This window comes from Mustela nivalis (assembly GCF_964662115.1).
Source record: "Mustela nivalis genome assembly, chromosome: 5".
In the NCBI taxonomy this organism is placed as follows: domain Eukaryota; kingdom Metazoa; phylum Chordata; class Mammalia; order Carnivora; family Mustelidae; genus Mustela; species Mustela nivalis.
The window spans coordinates 71,887,327-71,900,077 of NC_139024.1; the positions used below are offsets into that span (position 1 = coordinate 71,887,327).

Here is a 12,751-nt window from a genome sequence, read left to right on the forward strand (position 1 = left end):
CAAATCTTCAAATTTTTGTATCCTTTGGGTAAATACCTAATAGTGCAAATACTGGATCAAAGGGTAGTTCTAGTTTTAACTTTTTGAAGAACCTCCACACTGTTTTCCAGAGTGCACCAGTTTGCATTCCCACCAACAGTGCAAGAGGGTTCTCCTTCTCCACATCCTTGCCAACATCTATTGTTTCCTGACTTGTTAATTTTAGCCATTCCGACTAGTGTGAGATGGTGTCTCATTGTGGTTTTGATTCGTGTTTCCCTGATGCCGAGTGATGTTGAACCTCTTTTCATGTGTCTGTTAGCCACTTGGACATTCTTCTTTGGAAAAATATCTATTCATGTCTTCTGGCATTTCTTAACTTGATTATTTGGGGGTTTTTTGGTATAGAGTTTGATGAGTTCTTTGTAGATTATGGATACTGACCCTTTATCAGATATATCATTTGAAACTATCTTCTACTATTCGATACACTGCGTTTTAGTTTGTCGATTATTTTCTTTGCTGTGCAGAAGCATTTTATCTTGATGAAGTCCTAATAGTTCATTTTTGCTTTTTTTTCTCTTGCCAAGTAGCTTCTGCTTTTGACATTGAGTCCCTCCATGTGGATACATTTGCATCTGGACTTATTCTTCCAGACCTAAAGAAATGTCAAGTTTGTGCATACTTTGCCTTAGCTCTAGGGCTATTCAGAACTCCTTCAAGCAGTTCCAATAGCAGTTCAACTACAGCAGAATTAAATAGCACATACATTCCCTGTTTTCAGTGCTCTATAGAGGGGTTTTATAGAGGAAGCCAGAATGCAAAAGGAAATTTGATATAAAAAGATAGTTAGAAGAACATTTCTCCTTATTTCTATAATTTATTTAGATCTCTAAATAGGAAAATTAATTCTCTGATTATTTTATGATTAGCTTAGGAGAAAATGTTGAAATGTATAGTCAGTAATATAACAAGAAGATTTAAGATTTACTTCTTAAGGTTCTCAGTCCAGAAAGTGTTAAATAGTTTTCTTTTTCCTTACTACTTTTCATTTCTACTTTTTTCATGTTCACATGTCTACTTTATTTTTTAATTTATTATTTTTTCTAGTTTTTTCTTTTTTTTAATCATGATAAGTATACTCTTTAATCCCTATCCTCTATTTCCCCCATCCCCTGACCCACCTTTCTTCTGGTAATCATCAATTTGTTCTCTGTGGATAAGAGTCTGCTTCCTGGTTTGTGTCTCTTTCTTTTATTTTTCCTTTTGCTCATTTGTTTCTTAAATTTCCCATATGAGTGAGATCATATGATATTTGTCTTTCTCTGACTTAGTTTGCTTAGCATTATACTCCCTACCTCTATCCCTCTTGTTGCAAATGGCAAGATTTTATTATTTCCCTTTTTAACATTAATTCCAGTGTATTTTAAAAAAAAATATTTTATTTATTTATTTGTGAAAGAGAGAGAGAGATCCCACAAAACAGGGGGAGCAGCAGGCAGAGAGAGAGGAGCAGACTTCCCACTGAGCAGGGAGCCCGATGTGGGACTCAGTCCCAGGATCCTGGGATCAAGACTTGAGCTAAAAGCAGATGCTCAATCCACTGAACTACCCAGATTTCATTATTTCTTAATACTGAACAATTCCGTACATATACATATATATACACACCACATCTTCTTTATCCACTCAGCAGTTGATGGGGTGTGGGCTGTTTCCATAATTTGGCTATTATAGGTGCTGCTGTAAACATCAGGTTGCATGTATTACTTCAAATTAGTATTTTTGTAATCTTTGGGTAAATACCTAGTGGTGCAATTGATGCGTTGTAGGGTAGTTCTATTTTTAATCTTTTGAGGACCCTCCATACTGTTTTCCACAGTGGCTGCACCAGTTTGCATTCCCACCAACAGCGCAAGATGTTTCCTTTTTCTCTGCATCCTCACACCAACCTGGGTTTTTTCTTGGGTTTTTTATTTTAGCCATTGTGACAGGCGTGACAGGTTTTCTGACAGGTTTTCGTTTTTTTTGAACAGACCTCTACATTTGCTGTTCAGAACCATGGTATCACTATGATGACTGCCCCCTAAAGTCATCTGTAAACTTTAGATTATTACTAGGAATATCAGCTGTTTTTGGTTTTTTTGTTGGTTTCTTGTCTCATTGTCTCTACTCATTTCCTAATTTACTTAAGTAATTTTCCCCCACTTTCTTCAATGAAGTAATGTCATACATTTCTAACACAGTTACATTTTTTTAATGTACTTTTTATTTTTTATAAATTTATAATCCCTTCCTCTCCCATACTCCTACTTGTAGCAAACATCAGTCTATTCTCTGCATCTATGAACTTCATTCATTTTTCTTTCTTTTCTATTTTTTTTTTATTGTTTTAGATTCCCCATATAAGAGAAATCGTATGGTATTTGTCTTTTTCTGCCTGGCATTTCAGTTAGCATGATACCCTTGAGGCCCATTCATGCTACCACAAATGGCAAGATTTCATTATTATTATGGCTGAATAATATTTCACTGTTTTTAAATGCACAGACACATGCACACTTTGTTTCCATATCATGCTTTTATAAATAATGTGCAGTAAATATAGGGTTACATATATCTTCCAAGTTAGTGTTTTATTTTATTAGTATAAATACCCAAAAGTAGAAATGCTGAATCATAGAGTAATTCTATTTTTTAGTTTTGTGAGAAACCTCCATTCCGTTTTCTATAGTGATCACATCAGTTTACATTCCCAGCAATAGTGCTCAAGGGCTGTCTTTTCTCCACATCTTTGCCAACACTTGTTTTTGGGCTTGTTTTGTTTCTGTTTTTGTTTTTGTGTACATTTCCCTAGTGATTAATGATGTTGAACATCTTTTCATGTATCCATTGGCAATCTATATGTCATCTTTGGACAAATGTGCATTCAGATCTGCTGCCCATTTTTTAATTAGGTATTTTTTTTTTTTTGGTTTTGGTTTGTTTGTTTGTTTTGCTTTTTGCTATTAAGTTGTATGAGTTCTTTATATATTTTGGTTATTAGCCCCTTATCAGATATATGAGGTATATATATTTCCTAACATTGAGTAGGTTGTCTTTTTGTATTGTTGAAGATTTCCTTTGCTATGTAGAAGTATTTTGTTTAGTATGATACAGTTCCACTCTCTGTTTATCTTTCTCTGTTTCTTGTTTATCTTGCTTTTACAAACTTCTTTTGTGTCAGATTCAAAAAACCATCACCAAGACCTGTATCAAGGCGTTTACTGCCTATGTTTTCTTCTAGGAGTTTTATGGTTTCAGGTCTTACATTGAAGTCTAATATATTTTGAGTTAATTTTTGTATATGGTTGAAAATAGTGGTCTAGTTTCATTCTTTTTGTGTGGCTGTCCAGCTTTCCCAACACCTTTTATTAAAGAGACTATTCTCTCCCCCATTGTATAATCTTGGCTCCTTTGTTGTAAATAATTCCCTCTGTTCCACTGATCTATGTGTCTGTTTTTGTGTCAATATAATACTGTTTTAATAACTGTAGCTTTGTAATGTAATTTAAAATCAGGGAGTGTGATGCCTCTAGCCTTGGTTCTTCATTCTGAAGATTGCTTTGACTGTTCAAGGTCTTTAATGATTCCACACAAATATTAGGATTGTTTGTTCTATTTCTTTCAAAAATGCCTTGGAATTTTTTTTTTAAGATTTTTATTTATTTATTTGACAGAGATCACAAGTAGGCAGAGAAACAGGCAGAGGAAAGCAGGCTCTCTGCTGAGCAGAGAGCTCCATGCGGGGCTCAATCCTAGGACCCTGGGATCATGACCTGAGCCGAAGGCAGAGGCCTCAACCCATTGAGCCACCCAGGTGCCCCTGCCTTGGAATATTTTTTTAAAGATTCATTTATATAGAGAGAGTATGTGAGAGAGAGAAGTGGGGAGGGACAGAGGGAGAAAGAGAGAAAGAATCTCCAGCAGATGAGGGAATTGATCTCATGACCCTGAGATCATGACCTAAGCCAAAACCAAGAGTCAGATGCTTAACGAACTGAGTCACCCAGGAATCCACACCTGAAATTTGGTAGATGTTGCATTTCATCTGTAGATTGCCTTGGGTAGTATGGACATTTTAACAATATTGATTCTTCCAATTCATGAGCATAGAATATCTTTCCATTTATTTGTATCTTCTTCACCTTTTTTATGCTTTTAAAATTGTGTTAGAATGGAGGTAAGTGTAAATTGAATAGTAGGATAAAATGAAAAGATGGATGAAAGAGAGTGATCATTTGGAAATAGAGAAATTTAAAAAAAGGAAAGAGAAATTTATAAAAGGGGTAAATTTCAAATTTAAAATACAGTGTTTTCAAGTACCTAAATACTAGATATTTAAAAAAAAAAAACTAAAACTAAAACAGAGGAGTAAATATTTACTGGTGTTTGTGCTCATCATTTTATGGGAAATTTTTATTCATATACTCCAAGTATTTTAGGGAGAAATCTTACTTTCTTTTTTTTTTTCCTTTTTTAAAGATTTTTATTTATTTATTTATTTATTTATTTATTTATTTATTTGACAGAGAGAGAGAGGGAGAGAGAAAGAGAGAGAAATGTCACAAGTAGGCAGAGAGGCAGGCAGCGAGAGAGGGGGAAGCAAGAGAGGCTCCCTGCTGAGCAGAGAGCCCAATGTGGGGCTCCATCCCAGGACCCTGAGATCATGACCTGAGCCGAAGACAGAGGCTTAACCCACTGAGCCACCCAGGTGCCCCAATCTTACTTTCTTATTCTAGACTTTTGTCACAATGGATGGCCTAACCTGAACTTGACCTCTAAATTCTATCAGGTTGCTGCTGTTAGGCAGTAAAATTAGTTTATCTGGTAATTTAAGATGATACTACCTATAACTGCCCGTCATCTTGGTGGTCAGTGGTGCCAAAGAATGTGTTTTCACTAAACTGTAGACTGAAGTTTGTGTCATGACCTCACTCCCATGCCTGGTGGGGAAATGTGAGCATAGAGCTAGACATATAAAGAGGGTTTTTTTGGTGTTTTGTTTTGTTTTGTTTTGTTTTAATGATTAGAAGGCCACATCTTTCTTCCAACCTACTTATAATGCTTAATGTAAACCACATAAAACAAAAGTGATAAAATAAGGGGATTGGATACTGTGAATAATCAGAAGGCTGGCACAGAGCATTTAAAACCCAAGCATTGGATTCTACCATGGATTAATTTGCATGTATATGTATGTATTTTTGTAGTTTTGAGGTTTTAAATGGGCACCAGAGTGTATTTCAGACGGCACATATAATGCATTGAACTAGAATCCCCGTTTGGGCTTGCCATCTGTGTGCCATGCTGATGATTTTTACAGAACTGAGATTTTAGTCTCAAAAATGAAAATTTATAAAAACACTCAAATTGGGTTTTTTGTATTATTTATTTTCCTTCTTTTTTGTCTACTGACTCCCAGTTAGCAAGGGCATTGACTGTTCTTAGTGAGTTAAGGGAGGTTCCAACATGGCTTAGACTTAGGCCTTGATTTTAATCTCTTTTTCAATCAGAGTATGAAAGCTTAACTGTGTTTTGGTTTGTTTACTGTGTAGACTTTGCCATGGCCATGACTTTCATAGAGTAATTATTTTGATTAAGTTAGACGATTAAAGTTAGTCTTGCATGAGGAAAGAATACACTTGGGAAGCGGTGATGGATGGACTCCAGTCTTCAGAATGTTTAGTTCTGCCAGCATTTTCCAGTTGAATGGAAATTCACCTCCCAGTTTGGTTTGGGTGACAGTGAATGGACTGTCAGACCTGAGTGTTTCCTAGAAAAAGACCGAAAGAGATCAAGAAGGATCTATGACAATGCAAATATCCACATGTGTTCTTGCAAATAATTTTTCTCAGATATTTTTCTGCTTTGATGAACAACATCATTACTGAAATAATAAATCTTAATTAATAGCTGTGTCACTTTTTGGTAAATGGTAGTTTAGTATTACAATTAGACTAATTAGTATACACCATAACTGGTGACATGACAAATCATAGAGCAGAACGTGTTGACTCTTATCCATTATGATGTATTAGCTAATTGACTTGCTCAGTAACGACAAGAGAAAAGAGAGATGGGGAATTGGGCGGTAACAACAACAACTATAAAAGCATTATGGCCACATTTTCAGGGTTTTGTCTTTCCGCCGTGTTCCTGAGTACTGTGAATTGTTAACATTTTCCATTTCTTTTCCCATTAGTAAATCATAGCCCCTGACCGAAACCTTCAGAAATAAGATGATGAGTAAATAAAATGAGAATAAAAGATGATTTCTGCGTTTTCCTAGGTGTACATCTGCTATGTCATGCTCAGTGTTTGATTTTACCTAGATTATTCATTGTGAAGTTGACAGCCATCTGCATCTTTGATTTATTTTTCAGAACCTATGCGAACTCCAAAGACGTTAAAGATTGCTGAGATACAGGCAAGACGCATCGCTGTGGACTGGGAATCTTTGGGTTATAACATTACTCGTTGCCACACTTTTAATGTCACTATCTGCTACCATTACTTCCGTGGTCACAACGAGAGCAAGGCAGACTGTTTGGACATGGACCCCAAAGCTCCTCAGCATGTTGTGAACCATCTGCCACCTTATACAAATGTCAGCCTCAAGATGATCCTAACCAATCCAGAAGGCAGGAAGGAGAGTGAAGAGACGATTATTCAAACTGATGAAGATGGTATGTTCATATTTCGTTATTTTAAAAAGGGGGAATCATATAATCAGATTATGTCATTGCTTACTATTTTCTCTAGAGTCACCAAAATTGAATTGGATTCCGAAATCTGCTAAATACTCTTAATGAGGTTAACTTTGAAAAGTGTTTGCCTTTAACTAAAAAGCTTAATGTTCTTCAGAGTAGCATCAAACACTGGATGAAATTTACCTCTACTGTTTTCTGTTTTTATATGTTAGAGAAATAACAACTACACTAAAGCTTAAAGTTTTTCCTATCAAATATATAAAAATAATTCTCACTATTCATGGCATTACATCATTTACCTATTGGTGAAATGCACTTTGTCAAAATTTAGTTTTTTACATTTTACAAACCAATAATGCAACTTTCATTTTCCTTAACATTTGAAAACAGCGTTGTTTGCCTTTCCACTCATTTTTAGATGGTTTCATGTAAGTTTAAGTATAAAAGAAGGTTGAAAATCATATATTTAAGTCTCAAGAAAGGCCCTTTTCAGATATCATCAAGCTGTCATCTTTTATCCATTTTATTACCACCCAAGGAATTTAATTATATAATGTCCAATGTCTATATGTGTCACTTCAGAATTATTAATAGGAACAAACATTTATATTAATATTATAATTTACCCAAACCTGCTCTAGCATTATAGTTTGTCATTAGTGTGAATAAGTACATTTCTTGATTGAATAGAAATGTGCCCTGTACCCAAAAGTTGTACAAATGATGATACTATGATAATAACAATAATGTATTATTTCGATATTAGACATTTTGTTTTCAAAATTTACCATTATGAAAGGAAGCATGAAGGGAAAAAAACAAAACATGACCTATTTAGTGAATGGAGGCAAAGCTGAACTCTGGGAGTCAGGAATCCTGAGTTTTCGGTCCTGGCACCAATAATTCTGTCACCTTACCCAATCTGTTTGTTTACTCCTCTAGATTTCCATTTCTCATCTCTATATGGAAAGTTTAAGTAAGCTGATCTCTCGGGTTCCATCCCCTTCTGAATTTCTCCTTGAATAGCCTGTCATTAGGGCCACATTTTTGTTTGGATTTTGGAAAACAGGATGTATTTCATACCCAGGTGTTTTCAGTTACCCTCAAGTTCTGAACTTTAGGCACAGATACAAATTTGGATGACTATCAAGTATGAGACTGCCTTAAGATAGGTCAATAAAAAAAAAAAAAGATAGGTCAATATACTACAGTTTCTAGAAGTTTTTCCATATCATTTCAAGCTCTCTCACTTTGGAAAGTAGAAATGACCCAGGTTTGTTCTATTACTTTTGTTGTGATAAAAGGAAGTGAGAGCTTTTCAGCCTCATTTAGCTCAGATTTTGAAGAAAACAATATTGTCCTAAAATTATGCATGGAGTTATTTTCATATTCCTAAAATTTTCAAAGAATAAACCTAAGACTTATTTATGATAAATGCATTTTGTCATGTATAAGGTAACCAAACATGATTACCTCAACTATCATGTTTGCATTTGCACCTAATCTAAGCCTTAATAACATTTCAAACAACAAAACTTGCTCTTATTAGAGCACTCATAAACCCCCACACATACACAGAACATAGCCCAACACATTATTATATATGAAAGAATAATTAGCCTAATTGTTTCATAGATGGATGGTAGAAATGGAAAGTCTAAGATTCAAAAGCTCTGAAAACTCTCTATTTCAGTTCATAAAGTGGGATAAATACTAAAATGTCTGTATTACTCTAGACCTTTTTAAGCCATGTTTTTAGTATTAAGAATGTACTTTATTACCTGCCCTTAAAATTTTAAAAAGTTGATTTCTTAATCATTTTATTTTTTAAATTTTTTAAAAAGATTTTATTTATTTATTTGACAGAGACGAAGCGAGAGAGGGAACACAAGCAGGGGGAGTAGGAGAGGGAGAAGCAGGCTTCCCACAGAGCAGGGAGCCCAATGTGCTCCATCCCAGGACCCTGGGATCATGAGCTGAGCTGGGGCAGATGCTTAACCAACTAAGCCACCCAGGCACCCCTTAATTGATCATTTTAGACTCAGTTACATTTGTGCTTTTTCTGCCAATCACTCTCTAATGATATAATTCATTTTGGTGGTATACTTTGGTATGGCTTTTAGTTTGCCTTTCTTTCCCATAAACCAAAGAATGCAGCCAGGCTCATGGAACTTTTTCATATTTCATTAAATTTTTAAATGTATTTTTGTGTGCACCTACAACTAGATTAATAATCAGGAAGCAAATTGCTTTGAAATCTTAAATTATGTCCTAAATCCATCAACTTTATGACTGTGCTATTTTATATAAAAACAAAATCAAATTAATGATACATAATTTCAATATTGTTTCTTATTCTAGTTTTATTTTAAGGTATGTTTTGAAGAACTTTTTTACTGGCTGTAATGATACTGAGTTGCATGTTACTTCATAGCATGGTCACAAAGTAATTCTTTCTACTGTAAGAATTTTTTTTCTTCTCCTTTGTTTTATGTAAAAAAACTAAATGACTGCAGTACAAACTTTGTATATCTCCAAGTAACTCAGTCTTAAGATCTGTTCACACGAGCTCCAGTTTCTACAAAGAATACTTGATATGACCCAATGTTCCTGAGAGGAGGGACAGAATATCTAAATCATAATCTATTGTTGCAAAGATCGATGGGTTATGATGATCTAATTAAGTCAGTCTTACTAAATTATTGCTGCCCTATATACATAGAAAAAGAATAAATTATCAACCATCTAATAAAAGAATATAATTTCATGAAAAGAATTCTAGGGACATCCATAAATCATGAGAGCAAAGCTAAAATGATTTCCCACCAGAACCCTAAGGTAGAATTTATATTTAATTTATTGCATACATTTTTTAATGCATGGGTAGAATTTTTCATATGTGATTTTGTTTTCATTTTTTATCCTAGCATTTACAAAAATCAATATTATGAAGTTAGCTCAGCGGAAAACCCTGGTTTGGGGACATTTTTTGCTAATACAGAGGTATTTTTAAATGTACATTTATGATATTTTAAAGTCTATAGTGCTTATTTAATATAATCTTGCCCCACCCACATTTCATTTTTCCTCTCTTCCATTTTGAGAGTTATATTTTAAAGGACTTTCCTATACACACACACACACACAAAATAGCTGAAACAGCTCTCAAATAAATCACAGGCAGGGGAATGAAAGTCAGCATTCTGCTTCCATTAAAAGTTGTTCATGTGGAAATGTGAAGTGACATTCCCTGCAATACGAAGATGGCCATGATGATGGTCTTAGTAACTTCATGTTGTATTTACACAAATCAAAAGTATATAGAGACATTATGTATAGATATTGTCCTCCTTCACAGTTGGAGAATTATTAAATATAATTAATCTGTGCCCACTCCCCGCCCCACCTGTTTATGTGTGTGTTTTGTCGTTCACCTAAGTGTACTTCTTTCTCTTGTCCACTGTACTAGTCCTAATGCAAGATCCATAGCATGGTTCTATCTTGGCCATAATTTTTCCACAAACTTTTTCCATTTACAAATAATGACCTGTAGGTACTTTAAGTGAATTTTATTGACAAAGTAGAATATATGTAAGAAGAGTAGGGAGGGGTGCCTGGGTGCTTCAGTAGGTGAAGTGTTCAACTCTTGATCTCAACTCAGGTCTTGATCTCTGGGTCTTGACATCAGGGTCATGAGTTCACGCCCCATGGGCTCCATGCTGGGTGTAGAGCTAACTTTAAAAAAAAGAAAAAAAAAAAGGGAGTGGCACCTGTGTGGCTCAGTGGGTTAAGCCTCTGCCTTCAGCTTAGGTCATGATCTCAGTATCCTAGAATCAAGCTCCATGTCTGGCTCACTGATCTGCAGGGAGTCTGCTTCCCACTCTCTCTCTGCCTGCCTCTCTGCCTACTTGTAATCACTCTCTCTGTCAAATAAATCAAATCTTTTAAAAAGAAGAAGAAGAAGAGCAGAGAAATACATAATTCTAGGAAAGATATTCTTTAATTCTGCCCCTCTTCCGGTGCAGAATTATGCAAAATTTATAACTATCTTTATTTGTAAACAATTTGAAATACATCCACCCCACTTTATATATTTGTTGGCCAAATTGTGGTTAATGAACACAGATAATAATTACAATACCATCAAATAAACATTTTCTCACTAATTGGGGTCTTGCCTTCTCCTTCCTTCAGCAGCCACCATCTATGAAAGTTATGGAAAGGTGAAGAAATATTTTTCCTTAATTACAATCATAAGCTTGTTTTCACTCTGCTCAAATGACATAACACCTATCACCCTTGTTAGTTACCAAAAAAGGCCCATGGCAGCTTCCGTAAGTGTCCCGGAGTACACACAGGGGCTGTGATGGCCTCTTTGCCTTGATCAACTGTCTAGGCTCTGCCAATACAGGGGACCGGGGACTTGCAGGAAGTGGATGCCTTTGGTTAAGTGCTCCCTAAACCCTCAGCAGACAGACGCATGTAATTATCTTCTGAAGTTTAGTGCTGGCATCTTTTCTGTTTATGGGTTTCTTTCCTTTATGGTTTTTCTCTTTATGAATTTATTATTAATGTTCCAAATTACATTGGTTGTCCCAGAGGTCATAGCATCATTCATCGTCTCCTTGTGGTCTGAAATAAATCTTCCTGTTTTGACGTATCATTCAGAATTTCTTGATGCTGCTAGCTACGATGCAGTGCATTTCCTTTGATCCAGTGATTTTTAATTTACTTCAATCCTTACAAAATTGCTGTATATTCTGCAACTATATTTCTAGATAATGCCATGTGTGAAGTTCACTGAAACGTTAGATTAAGGAAAAATATTAATTAGAAACAGGACTTGCCCAATATTGGGTCAATATTTCAAAAGAAACCACATATTTTAAGCAAAGATGAGCAGGATATATATTTAAACATTATCAGAACAAGAAACTGGATATTTTTGTGAATAAGTAGCAACTATATATTTAGACAAAGTACATAAAAACAAAGAGCAAAAGCATCTGATGTTTTATATTTTGTCAATAGAAACTGACACATTGTTCATTGCTGCCACTGGGTATTGTCAGTTATATGACATTTGCAAATAAGGAATGGTAAGAAGGTTTCTCAACTCTTGTCATACCTGCGGACACTTCAGAACTAGTTATACTGATTGTTGAGTTCTGGACAAGTCTGATGTTGTAAAATGGTTTGATCCTTAGCTTTACAAAAGGGAATTTCATTTAAAAGACTGAAGCAATAATATTTGAACCTATTCATCTTAAAGTTTTTTTTTTAAGTTGTAATAATCAGTGTTGTCTGTTTCACATTATAGAAATTTAATAAGAGTAGCAATAGAGTCAGATTGACTATTACTGGGCATTTCAATTCAGTACTCTATGATTTGGCTTTTGAGTCCGAGGAGTATTAATTATTATTATAATTCATTATTTAATGAAATTTGTTTATGGAGACACTTTAGGGGCTTATCATAATCTTCAGAATATCTTTCAGGGACTATGGCTCTGTTCTTGAAACAAATTACAAATGAGATCTTCATGTTATTAGAGGTATACAACAGAGAAAACCAGACTATACAATTTATTCAGCTCCCTAAGGTGATAGAATATTCTTTTGAATAAAAATAACTTTGGAGTTGTACGTTGTCTGCATTAGAAGCTTATAGATTACTTTAAATTCCTGTTTGTTAAAATCAGAAAACTGGTCACATAGCTTATTTTCTTTTTAAGGATACTATTTTTTATTTTTAATTTGGCTTATATAACACAGTATTTACCTCTTCTGTTTCTGATGTAAGGATCGTTGTAACCCAAACTGTATATATTTGTAGTGCCTGGCCCTGTACCGGTCAATTCTCTTCAAGGAACATCCTTTGAAAATAAGATCTTCTTGAACTGGAAAGAACCTCTGGATCCAAATGGGGTCATCACGCAATATGAGGTATTTGGAGAATAAGGAAGTTAATTGAAATATATGTTGAAGGGAAAGTAAAAGGAAAAAGAGAAATAATGAAA

General features: G+C 34.7%; 1 protein-coding gene across 7 annotated transcripts in view; it reads left to right on the forward strand.

Moving 5' to 3' along the window:
* PTPRK (protein tyrosine phosphatase receptor type K) overlaps positions 1-12,751 on the forward strand; it is a 560,500-nt gene that overhangs the window by 431,203 nt on the left and 116,546 nt on the right. For all 7 annotated transcript variants that reach the window (XM_082729854.1, XM_082729853.1, XM_082729857.1 and 4 more), the window contains exons 8-9: positions 6,405-6,707; positions 12,568-12,677. In XM_082729854.1, coding sequence (XP_082585980.1) covers positions 6,405-6,707; positions 12,568-12,677 — 413 coding nt within the window. The remainder of the gene's footprint in view (positions 1-6,404; positions 6,708-12,567; positions 12,678-12,751) is intronic.